Source organism: Tenrec ecaudatus, chromosome 1 (assembly GCF_050624435.1).
Source record: "Tenrec ecaudatus isolate mTenEca1 chromosome 1, mTenEca1.hap1, whole genome shotgun sequence".
Lineage (NCBI taxonomy): Eukaryota > Metazoa > Chordata > Mammalia > Afrosoricida > Tenrecidae > Tenrec > Tenrec ecaudatus.
This window is the reverse complement of record NC_134530.1, coordinates 8,885,880-8,908,405: the sequence shown is the minus strand read 5'-3', so window position 1 is coordinate 8,908,405 and position 22,526 is coordinate 8,885,880. Positions and strand designations below refer to the sequence as shown.

The following is a 22,526-nucleotide window of genomic DNA, read 5'->3' as shown; positions in this document are numbered from 1 at the left end:
GTAGGACATCAAGACATCATTCATGAAAACAAAAGATCATTAAAAAGTAAGAAAGAGAAGTTCAAAGCGGATGTTAGAAAAGACTTTGAGAGGATGAAGGGAGACGTCGGACGGTGTGATCCATGACAAAACAATAATTTATAAATTATCAAATTTCCAGGGGTGAAGGGAGGAAGGAGGGAAAATAGGAGCTGATGTCAGAGGTGCAAGCAGAAGCAAATGTTTTGAAAATGATTAGGGCAACAAATATACATATGTGCTTGAAATAATGGATGTGTGTATGGATTGTGATAAAAGTTATACGAGCCACTAGTAAAGTGACTGGAAAAAACTCGCTAAAAAAAAGAAAAGACTCTGTAACTTTATCTTAATCACAGACTCATAGGCTAGCTAAGGAAAATGGAAAAATGATGAGATCAAAGAGTTGAACAGAAAATGTCAGAAGGCAGTCAAAAAGACAAGGAAAACATTATAATGAAATGTGCAAAGGCCAAGAGTTAAAAAATCCAAAAGGAAGAACATGCTCAGCTGTCTGAAACTAAAAGAGCTCAAGAAAAAATTCAAACACCCAGTTGCAATACTTGAAGATTATATGGACAGAATATTGAATGATGCAGGGGGTATCCAAAGAAGATGGAAAGAATACAGAATACTGTACCAAAAATCGTTGGTGGACATTCAACCATTTCAAGAGGAAGCATATAAGCAAGAACCAAGAGTACTGAAGTAAGTCCAAGCTATACTGAGAGCATTAGGCAAAGACCATTTTTCCAGGAATTGATGGAATATCAACTGAAATGTTCCAACCAGTTTATGAAACTGGGAGCACTCACTGCCCTACATCAGGAAATTTGTGGACAACCACTTGGCTAACTGATTAAGAGAATCATATCCATTCCAGAGAAAGGTAACTTAACAGAATACAGAAATTATAGAACAATATCATGGTTAATCCACGCAAGTAAAATTTTGCAGACGTTTCTTCGCCATCAGATGTAGCAGTACATTAACAGGGAGCCATCAGAGGTTCAGGCTGGATTCAGAAGAGGACATGGGATAGGGATTGTTATTGCAGATATAAAATGAATCTTGGCTGTAGGCAGAGAATACAAGAAGGTGTTTACTTGTGCTCATTGACTATGAAAGTGCATTTCACTGTGTAGGTGAAAACACATTCTGGATACCTTTGAGAAGAATGGGAATGCTAGAATGCTTCATCTGAAACCTGCTTATTAGCAGGGAATGGTCTGTACCACAGGTGGCCCCTGACATTGAAATTAGTTGAAAAAAAGTAAAAGTGAATTCATGAGAGCAAAAATACAATCTTGAGTGTGAATTGAGAAAACATCACAAGAACACACTTGTCCCAGTGAGCAATAACCATGCAGTGTCAGAACTAGTAAATTTAAATTTCAATTATTACACGCCAACGGATCTGTGAGGATGGTAAGACTTCATCTCGTGTACTTTGGACCAGTTCTCATGAGGGACCTGTCTTTTGGAAAAGGACTTCATGCTTGGGAAAACAGAGTGTCTGGGGGTGAAAAAGAGAGAGAGCTCCTTAAGGAGATGGACTGAAGCAGTGGCTATGAAATGAGCCCCAATATGGCAACAAAAATGAGGATGGTACAGCACCAGTTAGTCTTATTTGTTCTGCCATACACAGGGTTGCTCGGAGTAGGCACTGATCCCAAAGCAACTAACTCACTGCCATCTAGAGAATTCTGAGCCATAGAGACCTTATAGGACAGAGCAGAGTTTCCCCTGTGGGTTTCTGTGAGTGTAACCATTTATCAGAGAAGAAAGCCTCGTTTTTATCACACTAAAGCACCAAACAACAAGATTTCTTTTCAATTCAAGACATATCAGGAGATGAATTAGTTACTTACAGTTTGGCTGTGAATATGTGGTAGTTTATTTTTCAGGCTCACACATTCTTTGTCATGAAATATATGCGAAAACAAACAAAAGGGATTGTGAGCATCATCTCCTCATATATGTCTTACTCTTTAACCTTTTTGATGTGTTTCCATCTGGCCTTAGGAAGATGACATAGCACTTTGGGGCAAAGATGCAGCCCAGAAGCCCCACACTGGAAGCCAAGATGGAGAAGATCTCCACAGCCACCATGACCTTCCCCTGGGTGCTGTGGTAGACAGGGAGGAAGGTGACCCAGACACTGCAGAACACCAGCATGCTGAAGGTCAGGAACTTGGCCTCATTGAAGGTGTCAGGCAGGTTCCTGGCCAGATAAGCCAGGGAAAAGGTTCCCAGGGCCAAGAATCCCAGGTACCCGAGGACACAATAGAAGGCAGTGACTGAGCCCTTGTTGCACTCAATGATGATGCTCCTGGGGTCAGAGGATGTGTCAATGTCAATGAAAGGGGGTGAGGTCCCCAGCCAGATGCCACAGATAATCAGTTGAATGAGGGAACAGAAGGGAACCACAGAGTTGACAACCCCGGACACCAGTAACTGCCTCAGAATTCCTCCAGGTCTCACGACCTTGAAGGCCAGAATCACAGTGATGGTTTTGGCCAAAATAGTGGAAACAGCCACAGTGAATATCACTGCGAAGGAGATGTTGCTGAGGATGCAGGTGACTGCGTTTGGACGGCCGATGAAGAGGAAGGAGCAGAGGAAGCAGAGGAGGAGGGAGAGGAGGAGGACATAGCTGAGGGTGCGGTTGTTGGCCTTGACCATGGGAGAGTCTCGGTACTTCACAAACACCCCCAAAACCATGGCTGTGACGACAAAGAAGCACAGAGCTGTGCAGGCCAGAGCCATTCCCAGTGGGTCCTGATAAGCCAGGAAGGTTACACTCTTGGGTAGACAGCGAGTCCTCTCAGTGTCAGGGTACTGACTTTGGGGGCACTCCGTACATTGATCACTATCTAGAGAGAAAAGTGAGAGGGAGTATGAGACAGAGGAAAGAGTAACCTCTTTCTTTTTTTTTTTTTTCTAGAGTAACCTCTTTCAAAGCTCAGAGTGCTCACATGAAAGGTTTTAAAGTTTTGTTTTAATTTTTGCTCTGTATATCCACCTGACTGTGACCTGTCAGAATAGTTGCCTTTGAATCAACTTGACTAACGGCATCCGTACCCTGAAGTCGGGAGAAACTGTACTCCATTGGCTGTTCTGTTTTTGATCTCCAGAAGCTGATCCACAGGCCTTGTGTCTGAGGCACCTCTGGGTGGGTTGAGAATATAGTTGAATGTTTAATACTTTGTGCTACCGATGGCCTCTTATAGGCTCATAAGAAATTAAAGAAATTGATTGTGAAATTGTGTCAGATCATACCTGTTTGATTAGAAATTCTTCTTTCTGGACATAAAATACAGTAAAAGCAGCAGACAGGCATTCCTTCTTGGGGAATTTTCATGAATCCTGGGCCACAGCTCTTGCTACACAGAGAATGGGGAGTCTGAAAGAAAAGAATCGTTGGTAATAGTTCAAAAATACTGCATGAAGGAATAGTGTCTTATAATGTAACGATGTTGACAAACATAATTTTGTTGTTATTATGTGGTATTGAGTAGCCTCTTGTTGTTGTCAAGCGATCCTGACTTGAAATGGCCCTATTAGACAAAGTCCAATTGCCCATTTGGATTCAAAGAGAGAAGTAAATCTTCACACCAGCAAATTGATAGCCCCTTTTCTCTTACAGCTCTCATAGGTTCTAACTAACAATTTTTTAACTTTTGTCCACCAGAGCTCCTTGACATTGCTTTCAATGTGTCAAAACTTATTTTCGAAATATTTCCATAATGGATGCACACAGGAAGCTCAAAACACTATGAGGATCGGTCCTGTTGATGCAAGTGAAATAGCATACATTTTCCATTCAGGGGAAAAAAATAAGTAAATCCAGTTTCAATCGTGTTTATAAGTCATTCAAATTCTAGGTCACCAGATTATGTCCTGTCCGGTTTCTGTGCACAGCAGTCCCTTGGTGGGGGTGGTGAGGTTGCTCAGCTACTAACTGAATGTTTGGCTGCCTGAACCAATGTAGATGCACCACACGCTGTGGGAAGTCCACTTCTATAACGATTCAAATCAAAGAATCCCTATTGGTCCCAGTTCTGCTCTGTCACATGGCACAGCATGAGTCAGAACCAACTTGACAACAATAAGTGTAGGGTTTGGTCTCATTTGTTGTGCATCTCAAACAGCAAACTTGCAACCACACTCAGTAAATGTTCTTTTTGCTCTTCCTCATGGGTTTTCTTTCCCTTTTTCCAAACAGTTTTAATTAGCATATTGTTCACAAATCATGTGATACAAGAGTTCAGTTACATCCACAATCATCACCTCCATTAGTTTTAGAACATTTTCTTCATTATTTTCCTCATTGTTCTCAGCTCCGTATTTATCCCCAACCACCCCTGCCATACCAAGGAGCCATTCACCCAGGTCCTGCTTCTAAGGATTTTACTATGCTGGGTTTCATATACAGAAAAACACTACAGCACACACAACAACAACAAAGAAGACTAGTAGAATAACAAAGTAAAACAGATTTTAAAAAAATCCTCAATAAAGAAGAGGATATTTGTGGATGCAGTTAGAGTACAATGCAGCATCTATCTTATCATTTCCTCTCCTTAGGATCCATTTCTATGTGTTCAAGTTTTTAGTATTTTCTGCTTTCTTTTCGATAAATACTCTTGCTGTTTATCTGAGCGGTTACTAAATTACTTTTTAGTATCAGTTCATATGTCAGAATCTACTTCAAGGAGATAGATACAAATATATCTCCCTTAAATTGATTCTGACCAATGATGGTCCCATGCAGTCAGTCCTACTCCACCCAGTGATACCAGAAGAAAAAAAAACAAACACTTGACCAGTGACTTCTGTAAAGATTACAGCCAATAACCCACAATGGACCAATTCTATTTGGGAAAACATAAGATCTACATAATTAAAATTATTTTAAAAATCCTTTGGTACCAAAAAATAAATTAACAATATATTATTAATAGATTTTGTAGTGAGTTACTTGGTTACTCTATTATTCTCATATGTTGTCTCTTTTTGGGGGGATGTAGTTGATGAGTTCATCTAACCTCTTCAAATCCAGTAGCCCATTCTATCAGCTCCTCCTGGATCATGAAACTGTGACCATGTAGGCCCTGGGAAACAAGCTCTCCTACTTTCACTTGAAGTTCAAAACCTTCAGGAAAATTCAAATAATTGAAAATCTCATATCGTGACATCTCACATCTCTTTTCACCCAGGGAGACATGTTCTCTAGTGCTGTTTTCCAGTTGAGTGCGTTGTAGGACTTGATGGAGCTGAAGGAAAAGCATTATGATAAATGAGAGGAACATGGACATTGGAGACACAATACCCAGACAGATCTTCTCCCCTACTTTCTTCCTCCCTCACTTATAGCATATACTGCCTATTCTGATTGTCCAAAGAATGAGATACCCTAAGCTGCCCCAGGAAAAGACCCAAACCCAGATTCATGACCATCAAGCAATTATGAGGCATGCTAACCCTAAGTATAACACATTTGAGATGCTGTATGAAGTTTCTCCACCAGCTGCCTGTCAGTTTTTCATAATGTGGTGGCTTGTGTGTTGCTGTGATGCTAGAAGCGATATGCCATCAGTATTTCAAATGCCAGCAGGGTCACCAAGGCGGATAGGTTTCAGCAGCACCCAAGAGAAAAAGGTTGTCCTGCATTGTTTCAATCTTCTACAAAAAACCTCTTTAAAGTTTTGAAACACACAATCTTTTTTTTTTTTAAACATTTCATTAGGGGCTCATACAACTCTTATCACAGTCCATACATATACATACATCAATTATATAAAGCACATCTGTACATTCTTTGCCCTAATCATTTTCTTTTTTTTCCTCCTCTTTTCTTTTTTTTAACATTTTATTAGGGACTCATACAACTCTTATGAAACACACAATCTTGAGGACTAAGGTGTGACTAATCCAAGTGATGATATTTTAAATCACCTCATACGCACTTGAAACTTTGACATTAAACAAAGCCTGGTGGGAATGTTGGGGAGTAAGGGGAAAAAAATGAGTAGCTGATACCAAAAGCTCAAGTAAAAAGCAAATGTTTTGAAAATGAAGATGGCAACATATGTACAAATGTGCTTGACATATGCATGGAAGAATGGATTCTGATAAGAGCTTTATAAGGCTCCAATATAATAATTTTTTACACGATTGCCTTTTTATTTATTAGCACCATATTTGCAAATGGTATTCTTTCTACTTTTACATCTTACATACACTCTGCAACCATTCACAGGGTGAATGCAATTTCTTCATCAGACTCGGAAACAAAAATGTACATTCTTAAAATTAGAACTAAATTTACATATATTTTCTTTGGACCAGGAAATGGTACAAAATACAAACATACTTTATGGAATTTCTTTAAACAGTGTAGATCACATAAACTTCAACAAGGGCAAATATTTGTGCTATTTTTGTTACATGTTTTTGAGCAAAACTATTTCTGTAGTTGTATTAGTTTTACATTTATAGATTAAGAATTAATTTATATATAATGCAACATTCCTTTAATATGTACATCTCTCTCCATTCATAACATTCAAATTAAGTGAAACAAACCAGGTCGAGTGAAACCAAGCAGCATTGGTGCATATCACTCCAACCAAGACACGGTCCTGCAATTATGCTTCGCTCATGTCACTGGCGTGCACGGTAAAACAGTGCTTCCCTTAAAGGGGATTTAAGCAACCTCTAGCTGATCATCCAATTTTGGCAACAAATACAACAACATTTTTTTCATTGTAGTTATATCATTAACCCTGGACACTGGTGGGTGTCCAAGCTAGCTCCATTTTAAGATTCTGTATTCGTACTTTCACACCTAATACCTTACAATCTGACATTAAACAGTTAGTGAATTCTACCAGTAAGTTCAAAATCCCAACACGTGAGTGAGAGCTGACAGTGCAATGTACTGCTTGTTACAACATTTTATCTATACTATATGGGTCAGAGCATTTCAGAAATGTTCGATTTCTCATTTTCTCTTCTTTCACTTGAATTTCAGAAGTTGAAAAATCTTCTTAGAGAAAGATGCCATCCTCCAAAACCATTCCTTACATTACATTTTAAAACCTTTGGTCACATTCCCCTTTCTGTTTTATTTTTAATTTAATAAATCTTTTTTGGGGGCTCACACAACTCATCACAATCCATACATACATCAATTGAGTAAAGCACCCTTATTCATTCCTTGCCCTCGTCATTCTCAAAATTCGCCTTCCACTTGAGTTCCTGGAATCAGCTCGTTTTCCTTTTTTCCCTCTCCCTCCCTCTCCGCCTCCCCCTCTCCCCTGAACCCTTAATAGTTTATAAATTATTATTTTCTCTTATCTTACACTGCCCGGCATCTCCCATCACCCACCTTCCGATTGCCCATCCACCAGAGAGGAGGTTACACATAGATCCCCAAGATAGGTTCTCCCTTTCTACACCCCCTTCCCTTCCGGTGTTGCCACTCTCACCGCTGGTCCTGAGGGGTTCATCCGACCGAGATTCCCTGTGTTTCCAGATCCCTACTGCACCACTGTGCATCCTCTGGTCTAACCAGGTCCACAAGGTAGAATTGGGATCCTTATAATTGGGAGGGGAGGAAGCGTTCAAGATCTAGAGGAAGGAAGGTTTTGAGTTTCATTGTTGCTACACTGAACCCTGAGTGACTCATCTCCTCCCCACTACCCCTCTGCAAGGGATGTCCAGCTGTCTACAGATGGGCATTGGGTTCCCATCACGCACACCCCCTCATTCACGGTGATGTGATTCCCCTCCCTCCCGCCTTTGTTGTTTGAAACCTGGTCCCCTCTGCCCTTCACAATCACACATGTTGGTGTGCTGCTTCCATGAGGGCTTTGTTGCTTCTCAGCAAGATGGCGGCTTGTTTACTTTCAAGCCTTTAAGTCCCCAGACTCTATATCTCTCAATAGCCGGGCACCACCCGCCTTCTTCACCACACTTGTTTATGCACACATTCGTCTTGAGTGTTTATGTGAGGAAGGTGATCACACAACGTTGGTTTTGTTCCTTGGTGTCGGCTACCTGGTCCATTCAACACCTTGTATTCTCTTAGGCTGTGTGCTTCTCCTCTGTGGGTTTTGTTGCTTCTGAATTAGATGGCCGCTTGTTTGCCTTCAAGCCTTTACGACCCCAGAAGCTATATCTTTTTGATAGCCGAGCACCATCAGTTTTCTTCACCACGTTTGTTTATACACACGTCTGTCTCTAGTGATCATGTCGGGATGGTGGGTATCATGGAATGACCGTTTAGCTGGGTGAGGTGCTATTGTATTGAGGAAGTGTGTGTGAGGAGGCCCAGTGTCCACCTGAGACCCGACTACTGAATCTATAAATATATGTATATAGGTCTATTTCCTCTTTTTAAACAGACCTTTTAAATTAAAATTATCAGCGTCTAGCCCAGATACAACCCGCCTCTCATTTTCCAAAAAGTTAAATAACGGCTTAAAATAGAAGTTATTTTGATGCCTTTGAAATATTTTTATGGACTTTTCAGGGGAAAAAAGGTAGGTACCCTGTAGTATCTTTAGTAGAGAATCATCAGGGGACCCGTGAATCACTGCAACATTAAAAACTTGGGGGAGGACTATGTGCAATATATGCATTTTCCTGGGTAAGGGAGTCCACAGGTTCATCATCTCATAGGGCCTGCCACCCACATGCGTACCCATCGCTATGGTCAATTTGTTCCAGCCACTATCCCTAAGTAGAACATTTCTTTGGTTTTGCACTTACCCATCTCTTACACAAATCTAAGTTCAGAACATACAGCATCAATGCAAATATTACTAACGAGTTCTTTCTTGAATAAGGAGAGCTATGTAAAAACAAAGAAAGCACTCTAGACTATTTTTGTAAACACTAGTTAATCAAGCTATTAGTAGCATACTGGATTTTGAAGCAATGAAAAGAACTTGGAGGGTTGGACTTTGAGAAATTGCCCCTTTTGCCTCAGTTGCCTCCTCATCAACGCAGCAGAAGCTTTGATCATTGCCTTACTGCTAGAAAAGTCTATTTGAAGAAATAAAGGTTGGTTCTTGTTGGTTTGTGTCATTCACATTCTGGGTTCACAGAAAACACTCTTATGGCTTTCGAAAGAAGTAGGAATATTCTCCTCCCTCCTGGTGACATCGCTCCTCTAACTCCCAAGCTCTCTGACTGTAATATGCCCACTTTGTCAGAGCAGACGCTGACGAGGCTCTTAGCTCAAGAAAAGGGATGGGCCGGTTTGTTTAGAACTGGGGTCATGAGAGTGGGTGGGAGGGAAACTTTAGAGAACTAGAAGAATGTTGGGTGTTTCACTGGTGCTCTCCTGCACCCTGACTGACTCATCCCTTCCTTGTGACTCTTTGAAGAGGGTGTGTTCAATTGTCTAAAGATGGACTTTGGGTCTCCATTCAATCCCCCTTAATTCTCATCAAAATGGTTGTTTGTTTTGGGTCTCCTAGTGCCTAATACAAGGCCACCTTGTGATCACATGGGTTGGTGTCCTTCTTTCATGTGGGTTTTTTTTCTTCACTGATAGATGGCCGCTTGCTTAGCTTCAAGCTTTAAGACCCCAGAAATTATATATTCTGAAAGCTGGGCACCATCAGCTTTCTTCACCATATTTGTTTATGCAGCCATCCTGTCTTCAGCAATTGTGTCAGGAAGGTAAGCATGACAGCATGCCAGGTTATTCGAACACAGTGTTCTTGCATTCAGGGAGTACTTGAGTAGAGGCCCAATGTCTGTATTCTGCCTTAATACTTAACACATAAGCAAATGCACATAGATCTATTTCCCTATCTTTATATAAATATGTTTACATATGTACGGACCCGTATTTAGACCTATGTAAACGACTATTTGCCAACTAGTTCTTTCCTCTATTTCCTTGTACTTTCCTCAAGTCCCACCATCATATTCACCCTTCATTTTTGCTTTCTATACTTCCTTTCAATTACATGGTACTCCATTGAATCCAACCAGGCAAATTTAGATCTCTTATTGTTTCCTTGTCCCTGGGTTTTTTGTTATGATATCTGTGGTTGATATTCAACCACCACAATCTAGGCTGGTAAGCTAGAACAAATCAAATCCTTTCTGCCACATGTGCACCAGAGATTATTATTCAGTTTAAACTAGCTCCTAGAACATATTCCTGATGACTATTTTGGGGATGGCCCAAAAGCTTGACCATTGATTTTCTTTCGGGCTCATGGAGAGCTTCTTCAAATGCAAAAAGGGATGTGTTGTCAAAAATTAGTTGACCATCGATATAGGCATTTATTTGTGGAGTTTCAACTCTACTTCATTGGTACATATGTGCATCAATATACCAGTATCTGCCCCCCCCAAAAAATAGAACAAAACAGAAAGCAAACCCACTACCATGAAGTCCATTCAGAATCAAACAATCCTATACAGAGACTCATTTCTAAATCTTTATTGGCAGAGCTGACCTTTTTTTTTTCTTCCTATTTTTGAGCCACTAATGTTTTAATTACTATAGTTTTTAGTATGTTTTGAAATGTTAGGTAGGTTTGAAATTAGTGTGTTTTATTACCTTAGGAAGTGTGAGTCCTACCCTATTCTCCAAGATTAAGTTAGCTATTAAATGCCTGATCATATTTTTATAATTAATACATTAAATTTCAGAAGCAAATAAATCAGTAAGGTAAACCAAATGTAAGAACAAGCATTACCTGCCAGGGGAGAAAGACAGGGAATTTGGCTTCCATCAGGGACACTGTTTCTTCTCCTCCCATAAATATCATTTCATGGAGAGCTTGTGCCACCAGATGTACAGTGTCATAGATATACTTAATGGATTTCATCTTTTTAATGTCCATAAAAGCCTTAGGTAGAGATGCCAAGGAAGCATTGCGAGGACACTCAAAATTTTCCCCACATACAGTTCCTGAAAAGGAGCAGTTGAAACTGTAGAGCCATAAGTTTTCCAGGAAAAAGTCTTCTGGGTAGTTGGAGGGATTCACTGTCCTGACAAAGTGCTTGAAACCAGGTATCTCTGAACTCTGGGGTACAAAGGAAAGAGCCCCATGGAAAGTATTTAAGAAGAGGCTAAGTGATAAGTCAAACTCTTCCCACTGGAATGTAGTGATCCATACCTTGTAGGTTGTTAGAAGATGGTTTCCTACTGATATCAGAACAATTAATGTAATTCCATCACCATAAACAATGACCACATTTGCAGATGAGTCTAATATTCTGAGAATGAAGGTCAAATCTTCCGGTCCATTCACCCTTTCTGTCACAGAAATCTTTTCCATAAGTGCTGGGCAGACACCTTTCATGGCCATTTCTTTTCTAAGGTCCCAAAGAAACCGCTCACCTTTTGCATCATCTGACACTAAAGTACTGACCCAGGTCCATTCAAAATGGATCAATAAGGAGACCATCCCGGAAGCCAGATACATGTTGCTGGAGGCCATCTGATAGAGTGAGGAAAACTGGTCCTTATTTCTCAACAAAGGATTAAAAGTGCCACAGAAGATCTGAATGAAAAAAGAGAAGAAATGTTCTGTATGGGTTCTTCAAAGCCAAGTTTAAAGATAATTGCAGAGAGCATGATCAGACCCCCAGTGTGCACAGCGGAGCAGCACTCCGCAGGCTTTTCATGGTTGAGACCTTTTGGAAGCAGAGTGAGCAGAGATTTCACATGAACAGGTGTTGTGCTAAGGTGCCTTTGAGTGGATTCTGACTCACAGTGACCCAGCAGGACAGAGTGAAACCTCCTCGGGGTTGCCAGGAGCAGATCTCCCAGTCTTTCTCTGATGTAGCAGCTGTGAGATCCACCTGCTGGTGCTGAACCAGCGCCTCACTGAGCTCCTTTAGCTACCATTTACATCTCAAAAATAGCACAATGGGTCCAAGGAGTAATGAGAGTCAGATAAACTAATTTCAATTCTTGACTTTGTGGTGAGTTGTTAACTGATTTGGGGCATGTTCAATAACCTCAGTTCACTTTAGTTCTCACATCTTCTAATGGTGCAAGCTTGCATCCTTTTATTTTCTAAATATAAGGACTATGTATGTTAATATTTGTGAAGAATTTTAAGTTCTGAAGTTAAAGCATGCAGCTTAGGCAAATGCTCTATATCCAGGCCTCACAGCAAGCAAAAAGAGAGATAGTGAGGAGCAGGAGGAGGAGAAGAAGGAGCAGTTAAACACAGAATTCTCAATTTTACAGATAAAAGAGGTGACTGGCTAGACACCCACTCAGAAATTGAAGGGAGAATCCCATGCAAGGAAACAGAAAGGTGGAAAATTCTCAGTGGGCTAACTCTCCCAACCAGCCCCTTCTACTGCACAGAAGCCTGCAATCAGGGGCTGGGCGAGAGTTTTCACCATTGCCTTGCTCCCCATAGGAGTCATTTAAACAGGTACCACTTGAGAACTCCTCTAATCCCACAGAGGACAGCTGTATGTTTATGTATCTGGGAGGCAAGTGCACACGGAGGGAGGGAAGAACTGATGGGAGTACATAGAGGGATTTAGAGAATGAGAGGCTGAAATTCACTGACTAACCTCTTCCCCTGGCTACATCTTTGTTTGTTGGCAGCTATGGGCACTGCAATATGGCATTCAGCTCAGCTTTCACATTCAGTTGAAACAAAGACAAAACTCCCAAACCTGCAGTGGGACAAAAGCATATTGAGGGCAAGAGAAGGGACTGGGGTTTTCTTGCGTTGGTTTTCTTCCTCTTAGCATTGTATCTGGAGAGGAGGCTACTTCTGTCACTGGCCTAAAATCTCCAATGACTTGAGCACTAAGGCCCTAACAAAAAGTGCCAGCCAGCTCCAGTTTTAGAAGATGTGGTGTTTTCCAGAGTTTTTCTGTTTGATTTCTGTAGTTATTGATGGTTTTTCTTTTTCAACTTTGAGTATGTCTCTTTTTGATTCTATTCTCTGTGTGAGTCTTTGTGTTCTTGCTTTTTTGTTGTTATTCATCATCAATCTTTTCTTGGAATTGGGTATTAACAGATGAGCCAGCTATCCCCAAATATTTTCAAAAGTTACAACTACCTGTCAGAGAATATTATCAAGTCCAACACCACCGAATCAACCAAGAGAAACCCCTAAACACCCCCAAAAATACATGTTATAAAGAGTAGGTAATTTCAAAAAATTAGAAATAAGATCACGCACACACACACACACACACACACACACACGAACACACACACAGAAAGATAGCATACACAAGGAAGTGGCCCAAGCACAGATTCAAAGACTCGTTCTGGGGATTGATTAGCATTCAAATCAACCATGAAGAAGTTTAAAACAATGATGTTCAGCAGCTTTCAACAATGGATGAAAAGATTGAGAGATCTACAAAAAAGAAAACAACACAAGTAAAAATTGAAAACATTGCAAGAGCAATCTGACAAAACAGGGAACAATGAAAAAATGAAAATTACACAATAACCTTATAATAGACCCTCAGGGAATCATTACTCCTATCATTACTTTGGAAGTGTTATCTACCTTGACTTTCATGCATCAAACAATTCTTAATTATACATATGAGCATACCCATGTCTAACTAGGCTAATGAGGTAATACAAGAACCATAATAGTGAGGGGACATTAAAGAACTAGACTATAGTTGTGCATTTCCTCAGTGTTATAATGCATCCTGGACTTAATATCCTTTCTCTGTAGCCCTTCTGTGAGGGACTGTCCAATTAACCTTCAGGGGAAATTGGGGCCTCCACTTTGTCCATGCTCCTCACTTCTATTTAAATGGTTGTTGTTTTGCTTGTTTTTTAAACTTCTGATACCTGTTCACATAGACAGCTCATGATCGCACAGGCTGGTGTGCTTCTTCCATGTGGGATTTGTTGCATCCCTGCTAGATGGACACATTTTTAACTTGAAGCCTTTAAGACACCAAACTCTATATCTTTTAATAGCCGGGCACCATTCACTGTCTTCACCACATTTGCTTATGCGCCCATTTTGTCTTCAGTGATCTTAGGGAAAATATTACCACTCTTATTGAAGACTTACTCAGAGCTTGTAGATTAAAAGGGGAAAAAAAGATATTCAGAGTAGCAACGAAGCAAAACTCTCTCTGTTTACAGATGATATGGTTCTGTATGTAGCAAACCCCAAAGATTTGACAAAACTATTGCTGTTACTATGTAAAGTTTGGCAATCTGGAAGAATCGATTATCAATATAGCAAAATCAACAGGACTCCTGGATACTACAGAAGAGACTATGAAAAGGAAATTAATCAAACCCTCAAAATAGGCATCCAAAAAGATAAGATACTGAGCAATAAATCCAATCAGAGAAACAAGACTTTTATTTCAAAAATATGCAGCACTACTATAAGAAGCAAGAAGAGATCTATTTAAATGTAAAAATGTTCCATGTTCATGGATAGATGAACTAAATAACTAAATATTGTGAAAATGTGGATACTGCTTAAAGTAATCTAGAAACACAATGCAATTGCTTTCCAGATCAAGGGATTATTCTTCATAGATATGGAAAGATTAATCACCAAATTTATATAGAAATGAATGAAAATCCGGAGAAGCACATCACTAGTAAAAGGTGAGAGATTTATACAATTTGAAGAGAAACCAGAGCATTGAAGCACATCACTATTAAAGAAGATGAATAAAGGAGGAAGGCGCTCATCTGCTGTCTTCAAAACTTATTAAAAGTCGCAGTAGTCAAAACACCCTGATACTGGCACAATGATAGACAAAGAAGCACTTACAGGCTTTATAAAGGGCCAAACCACATTAAATGGAGAAGAGTTATTTCTTCTAAAAGGCTAGTAGCAAAATAGGATTTCCATTAGCAAAGAAAGAAAGAAAGAAACCAGAGCCATCTCTCACACTATATCTAAAAACAAGTGAAACATTGATTAAAGATGTAAATGGAACTCCAGAAATGTAAGATCACCAATGTACCAGAGTATGTAAATTGGTACAGACAGTAACTGGAACCACAGGGAATCCAGGACAGATGACTCCTCCAAAACCAGTGATGAGAGTGGTGATGCCTGGGAGGGTGGAGAGAATGAGGGGTAGAAAGTGGGAAGTGATTACAGGAATCTACATATAGCCTCCTCCCTGGGGGAGGGAAAGCAGAGAAGAAGGTAGGGGGAGACATAAGACAGTGTAATATATGACAAAATAATAATAATATATGAACGATAAAGGGGGAGTGGGAACAGAGGGGGGAAATAAGCAGCAGATATTAAGAGCTCCAGTAGGAGGCAAATGTTTTGAGAATGATGATGGCAACAAATGTACATATGTTCTTGACCCAATGGATGGATGTATGGATTGTGATAAGAATTGTACGAGTGCCAATAAGATGATTAAAAAGAAATATTGGGACAAACTTAAAAGCCCAAAGCCAAGGCATCAGTATACCAGCAAATATAACCCCCACTCTCCCGCTCAAAAAATAACCAAAGATCAGAAGATAGTTCGAGAGCTGGGACTTTCTACAATATGGCATCTGTGTTCACTGAAGACTGCATCAAAGGGTCAAAAAGGCACCCCCCGACTGGGAACAGCTTCTGGCAATAACCTGTCATATAAAGGGCAACTCTCAGACACCTATCGGGAAGGGCAATGCCTGAAGAAGAAACAGACAAACATCTTTGGGAGGATGGCATGAATGTGAGTTGTCACTGCGATGGCCTCAACCCAAAGTGAGCCGATGCACAACAGAAAGAGGCACTGCACAGTCCTGATCTAGCCCCACAGTGGTCCCCATACTTGAGCTCACTGATGCAGCCACTGTGTCAATCCTCCTCGCCTACAGCCTTCCTCTTTATAGTTTAAGCATTATGTTGGCTCACCTTTCTTTGTAATGGCCACGAAGGTGGATCTCTTTCACTCAGTTGGCCAAGGAGCGATCTTCCAAATTTCCTAGAATACACATAAACAAGTGCTTCCAGAGCTTCTCCAGCTTTCTGAAACATTTCAGTGTGTATCTGTCAATTCCTGGAGCCTTGTTTTTGGCGAATGCATTCAGTGCAGTTTGAACTTCTTCCTTCAGCACCATTGGTTCTTACATATGCTACCTCCTGAAATAGTGGATGTAAACTACTGTATATACTCAAGTATAAACCAACCTGAACATCTTGTGAGGCACATAATTTTACCCCCAAAACTGCATTAAAATGTGCTGAAAAACTCGTCTTATACTCGAGTATATACGGCAGTTCTTTTTGGTATAGTGACTCTTGTGTATTCTTTCTCTCTTCCCTTAATACTTCGGGCAATTTTTAATAGTTTGCCTATACAATCTTTTAAAATGGGAATTCAAACATTGAAGTTCTCTTGAGCTCTTTCAGTTTCAGATCTGCAGAGTGTTCTTTCCTTTTGGCTTTCTAATTCTGGGTCCCTGTATATTTTGTTATAATATTTGCTTGTGTCTTATTGAGATGCCCTTTGACATTTTCTATTCAGCTCCATAACTTCATCCTGCTTTCCATTAGCATTCACTGCTCTATGATTAAGAGCAAGTTTCAGAGTCTCTTCTGACATCCCCTTGATCGTTTCTTTCTCCCAGTTTTTTAAAGACCTTTTACTTTCCTCACAAATGATGTTCTTGATGTGCACATCAGGTCTCCTGTCATTAGTGTATAATGCATTTAGTCTGTACTTGAAATGCAGATGGAATAAACACAAGGTGGTTGTGTGACTCTCGTGAGCTTGCTTTAATTTCCTTCAGTTTTAACCTGAACTTACATAGGAGCAATTGACGGTCTGTTGCACATTTGACCCCTGGTCTGGTTTTAGATGCTAATATTGAGCTTCTCCATCGTGTGTTCCCACATATGTAGTCAATTTTGTTTCTGTGTATTTCATCTTGAGAAATTCATGCCTTTAGTTACCTTCTATGTTGTGGAAAATGGTATTTGCTATGAACAAGCCCTTGGTTTGGCAAAATTCTTTCTCTAGCTTCATTTCTGTCACAAAGTCCACATTCTCCCAACTGTTTCTTCCTTATTATTTCTAACTTTGACATTCCAATCACAACACCATCAGTGTTTCTTGATTGCATGTTTGATCAATTTCTGACTGAATTGGTTTTTAGAATTATTCAATTTCTTCATCACTAGCTTTTCAGGGTTTGATATAAATTTAAAATAATAACCTTATTTATGGGATTTCCTTGAAGGCCGATAGAGATAATCTGTTCACCCGTAGCAATATACTTCGTGATGGATTTAGCAAAATCCTTTCTGACAATGAATGCCATGAGATTCCTCTTGATTGTGTTAATCCTGGTATAGTACATTGAATGATTTACTAATCTAAAAGGGCAGATGTCCATTTCAGCTCACTGATGTCTAGGATGATATCAATGTTCTTTCATTTCATGTATGACCACTGTGAATTTTCCTAAATTCATACTTCACACATTTGAATTTACATTCCTTAAAATACTTGTCCAGCTGTTTTCTCCTTATCTTCATTTGTGCTCCATCAGGAAATGAAGATCTTGAGGCTCCCCATCTGTAAGCTTTTCCCAACTCACATCAACATGGTTGACTTTCCCAATGAAATCAGCTCCTCTTCAGTCACATTTTGAGTGACCTCAGACTTGAGGGGCTCATCTATTGGCAGTAAGTCCGGCAATTTTCTGCTTCCTTTGTTTAGGCTTGCATTATATGAAAATGCTTCAAACCTATGCATATGGTTTTCAGCAGTTTCTTCCTCTGAAGTGAGAAATCAAGTCTTATTCATTGTCTGTTCTCCATCTGGAAGCTCCACTGAAATCTGTTCACTTGGAGTGACCTTGCCGGCATTTGACCTACATGCCGTCCAGCATCACAGCAACACACAAGCCACCACAGTACAACACACTGACAGACAAGTGGTGGAAATTAATATTAGTAATGAATAGATATGAATATGCTAACTACATGAATATTGGAAAAGATGTGAATAGATCATTTGTAAATGGGTAGAAGACCTGAACAAACAATTCACCAAAGTTGGCATCAAGGTTGCAAGAAAAATATATGAAGGAAAATTTCATATGACAAGCCACTTAAGAAATTCATATCAAAACAGTATTAGATACCACTCTACCTGGCACTGATAACAAAATTAATAAACAATACTACTAATAATAACAAAGAGAGGATGTGGAAATATGGAATAATTACATACTCCTCATTGGACTGTAAAACTGCACAACCACTGTGGAAAATGGTATGAAGCTTTCTCAAACAAATTTAAATAGACATACTGTAGGACCAAGCAATCTTACTCAAAAGCCACACTCACAGCCATGCAGTCAACTCTGACTCACAACAAACTTGTAGGACAGCCTAGAACTGCCTCTGTGGATTCCCAACACAGTAACTCCTTATGGGAATAGAAAGGCTCGTCTCTCTCTCTCTAGTATTTGAACTAAATAAAAAATGGGAAAACTACTAAAACATGTACACATGTTCAGTTATTACATGTGAACGTGTACACATGTACAGTATAGTCCATAATAGCAAGAAAATCGAGAAATAACCAAATCTCCATTCAGGCTATGAGTGGATGAATATATTTAATAGCTGCATGTAATGGAATATAATATGCTTCATTCAAGAATCATGATAAAACTGTCGAGCATCTAATGACATAGACAAATATGTAAGACACCATGCTGAGAGAAGTTAGCCAATCCAATAGAGCAGAAAACTAGGAGACAATTATTATAAAATCAGACAATAGTTTTTACAACAAAAGAAGCTGGCTTTCATATTTACAGAGGACTGATGGAAGGGACAGTGAAATTTAGGGTGTGGGAGAAAAATTAATAAATACAATTTTATTATTTTCAAAGACACATATATATAGTAAGGCACAAAGACAAATGAAAAATTCTGCTTCCTGGGAGCCTAAATTCTAAGGAACTTTAAAAGCATAGCTGTTTAGTCTGATATGGGCAAAAATATATTCCCCCAATTTGTGTTAGAGTCCTGCATCCAATACCTGTGGATTGAATCATTTTGGGAAATAAGAAAGCCTTTGTTAAGTTAATGAGGCCATATGTGTAGGCTGTAGTCCTCAACTTGGTCATTCTTGAGTCCTATAAGGAACAGCATAGACAGACATATAAGCAAACATAAATGGAGGTGGGAGGGATACTGATGTCATTTAAAGATTGCCAAAGAATTAAGGAACAGAAGTTGAAAAGAATAAAGGAATTCCCCCCCAATGCTGACAGAGGCAACCAGTCTCTCAAGTCAGTGTGTTGAATTCAACTTCTAGTGTCTACTGTGAGAAAATAAATATGTTTTTCTTGAAAACCATCCTTCCCATTTTAGGATTTTTTAGAGCTGCCCTAGGGAACTGAGATGATGGCCGAATTCAATGAACACATGTCTAGATATAATTGCTTAAAATTGAAAATACAATAAGTGAGTTTCCAAAATCCATAGAAGAACTTAATTATGTCATCATGGAATTCTTTCCAAAGCTTTGTGAAAACCTCTTCCAGAATAGTGTCCACCTTTGGGAAGCAATTGAGGAACAGAATTTCTAGAAGCTATTTTGGCATAGGTCCTAATGCAACAATAATTACTGGCTGATTCATCCTGCCCAGTTTCCCACCCAAAATGACAAATCCAATGCATGCAGGAGCAACCTCCAGGAGTTGTGTCCCTTTGCTCTTTACTTAATTCGTAGGAGAAACGCACTAAAGAAGGAAAACTTCACCACCACCCCCATGACCATACCTGTGGTGTCCTGTAGAGCTCCAGCAGTGCTCCAATCTGCATTGAGAACATGGAGGTGAGGGCGACAATGACAGCCATACTCTTTGTGTGTTTCTGGCAGGTGTAATTAGGTATGGGGGGCTCACCTTCTGAGAGCCATCCCAGGGCGCTCTTTAGGATGCTAAAATCCCTGGGGTAAGCGTTGTAGAACCGGAAACCCAGGGATATGTTGGGTAGAAGGTGGGGACTCCTATTAATCTCCTCGATGGCAAACAGAAAGGCCAGAACATAACTATAGCCTCTGTAGTTAAACCTGTGCAAGGACAAGAATTAACTGTTAGGGAGGAAATCGAGTTGTACACTCCAAATCACATACATTCTTCCCTTTATTGTGCTTCACAGATATTATGCTGTTTACGGAGTGAAGGTGTGTAGAAATTCTGTGTTGAACAATCTGTCAGCATTAATTTTACAAATAACATGTTGAAATTGTCTCTTTCTTTGTGGCATACTTTGGTAATTCCCATAACACATTCTAGCCCTTTCCTATTGGTATTGTGCACTTATGACACAGAAGTCTAGTGTCAATTTAACTTTCATATGTACTTGAATGTCAAAATATTAGTGTGACTCCTTTATTGAGTTGTTATGGACCTGAACATATAATGTCTCCAAAGAATGCCTATCCCAAGCCACGGAGAGCATAAAGTTCATTTTGGCTCAGAAAACTAATTCCATGAAGATGAATTGATGCCACTTCTATTTGAGATTTGAAGCTGTGTGTATGATATTCCCCAAGCCCCAGAACGTCTAGGCCTACCAACCTAGATTGGGAGAAGTGTTTAATCTCTTAAAGTGAGTTATTGGTGATAAGATGTTAGTTACTTCCATGGGGAGGGCTGTTTACAAATTTCCCTTCAAATGAAATAACACACTTATGCATGTAACCATATGTCAAATTCTGATTCATGACTGACTTTAACATACAGTAGGTGAGGACCAAGGAAAGGTACAGTTAGATGAAGCAAAACATTGTGATGTATTCAATGGAGCCATGCAGAGGTGGAAAGCAAAGGGGAAAGCTTGGAGGTAGAACAATTTGTATTCTCAAAACTTTTCTGGGTAAAAATGGATATGGCCATAAACAATTCCAGGTTCTATATATACAGCTTTGTGGCACTCATTATGCGCAACTACATCTTCCCTTTGGGTTTGACAATTTCCTGGAATGACTCCCAGCTACCTGTCACATGACATCTGTTCTCCATAACTTTATTTAAAATTTGCTTTGAGCAAAAAAAAACAAAAACCACTTCTCAAAAAATAAAGCTAGACTCTGCCCTTATGTCCTAAGGGAACAATTCTAAATCTTTGGAAAATTTTAAGTATTCTTCGTATCTAGAGTAGACTACATCAGAAAGAGACCAATATATTCTTTATTCATGCTAACATTATCCAGCATATTCGTTTTCTGCCATGAATGAGACAATGGTTTGTAGGCATCCAGAGGAGCGTGTTCAGTGGACATTATGAGCTATCCTTCCTTATGCTTTTTAATTTCTGACAATGCTCAAAGGGATATTAAGAGCTAATTGGTGAGACAGATGCAGTGATCTTTCTGAGAAGGGACTTTAATGACTGTTCTCTCAACAAGAGAAATTAAAACATGACTTCCATTTGGAAGCTATATTTTTTCATGAGACTTTCCTTCAGCACTAAATCCCAACCTGATGTCTTAAATAAAAATGTCTATTATCTTCCACATCCTGCGTCAGGAATAGATGAATTTTGGGTCCCTCCTATGGAAGCGTCCGCCCTTGGTGGCATAAATAGTCTAATTTGGCAACTTAATAACATTAAGTTTCAAACTAACCCAACTGTTTCCTTTCAGAAAGGTCTAGTAATAAGCTTCTGCAGAAAACACCACTAAGAGAACCTTCAAGAGCTCAGTTGTGTGCTATAACACACTGGGCCACCTGGTATCACTATTGACTGGAGTCAATGATTTTGGGTTTGGCCAGGGAGATCTTAAGACATTTTCCATAGACTATGGCAACATAAGCCTTCTGGAAGAAAATCACTAATCCCTATTAGTGCAAGGCAGTAGAAAGTAAAAAGGGTTTATTGCCCTTTTCACTCACAAGAGAAACCCCCTTGGCTGAGACAGTGACTAAAACAATGGGCACAGACCTAGTAATGACCATGAAGATGGTGCAGGTCTAGGTAGAGTTTTATTCTGCTGCACCAAAGGTCACCATGATTCAGAGCAGATTTAAAGGCAGCCTACAATCAAGGGAAAGAAAGGGACATGTACTGTCTTCCTTCAAGGGAAAGTCACTATTTATTTTCTCTTTCTGTCTTTCTCTCACTTTCTCTGTCTCTCTTTCAATCTCTCTCTATATATCTCTCTATCTCACCCACTCTTTCTCTCTTTCTCTTTCTTTTTCTCTCCCTCCATCTTTCATCTACACACACACACACACACACACACACACACACACACACACACACACACGACTTACCAGTCATATTTTATATCTTCTCTTGAATGGATCATGAAAAATTTCCAATGTAGCTCTGATTCATGTGCCAGCGTGTAGAGCGGAAAAAATCCTCCGAGCACCAAGTCCGCATCCCTGTAGACACTGGGCTGCATGGAAACATAGCATTCAGAAAGACTCATTGTGAGCACTGCAGTTGGAAGCAGGCAGGACAGAGAAAGAAAGAGCAAAGAGAACATCCTGGCTGTGACTCACA

General features: G+C 39.8%; 1 protein-coding gene across 1 annotated transcript; it reads right to left on the bottom strand.

The window, feature by feature from the left end:
* Positions 1-1,983: 1,983 nt before the first annotated feature.
* LOC142438613 (vomeronasal type-2 receptor 116-like) lies at positions 1,984-22,452 on the bottom strand. Its single transcript, XM_075540795.1, has 6 exons — positions 22,292-22,452; positions 19,791-20,082; positions 11,399-11,561; positions 5,070-5,176; positions 3,301-3,424; positions 1,984-2,894 (listed from the first exon to the last, which is right to left on the bottom strand). Exons 1-6 carry the CDS (start codon positions 22,450-22,452, stop codon positions 1,984-1,986), a joined length of 1,758 nt encoding a protein of 585 aa, XP_075396910.1.
* Positions 22,453-22,526: the final 74 nt, after the last annotated feature.

Coding starts and splice junctions, on each gene's coding strand:
- LOC142438613 (XM_075540795.1), bottom strand. CDS start 22,452: ATGAGTCTTTCTGAATGCTATGTTTCCATGCAGCCCAGTGTCTACAGG. Junction 11,562..19,790: donor AGCTCTACAGGACACCACAG/GTATGGTCATGG, acceptor TTTTTCATTCAG/ATCTTCTGTGGCACTTTTAA. Junction 2,895..3,300: donor AAGAATTTCTAATCAAACAG/GTATGATCTGAC, acceptor TTTTCTCTCTAG/ATAGTGATCAATGTACGGAG.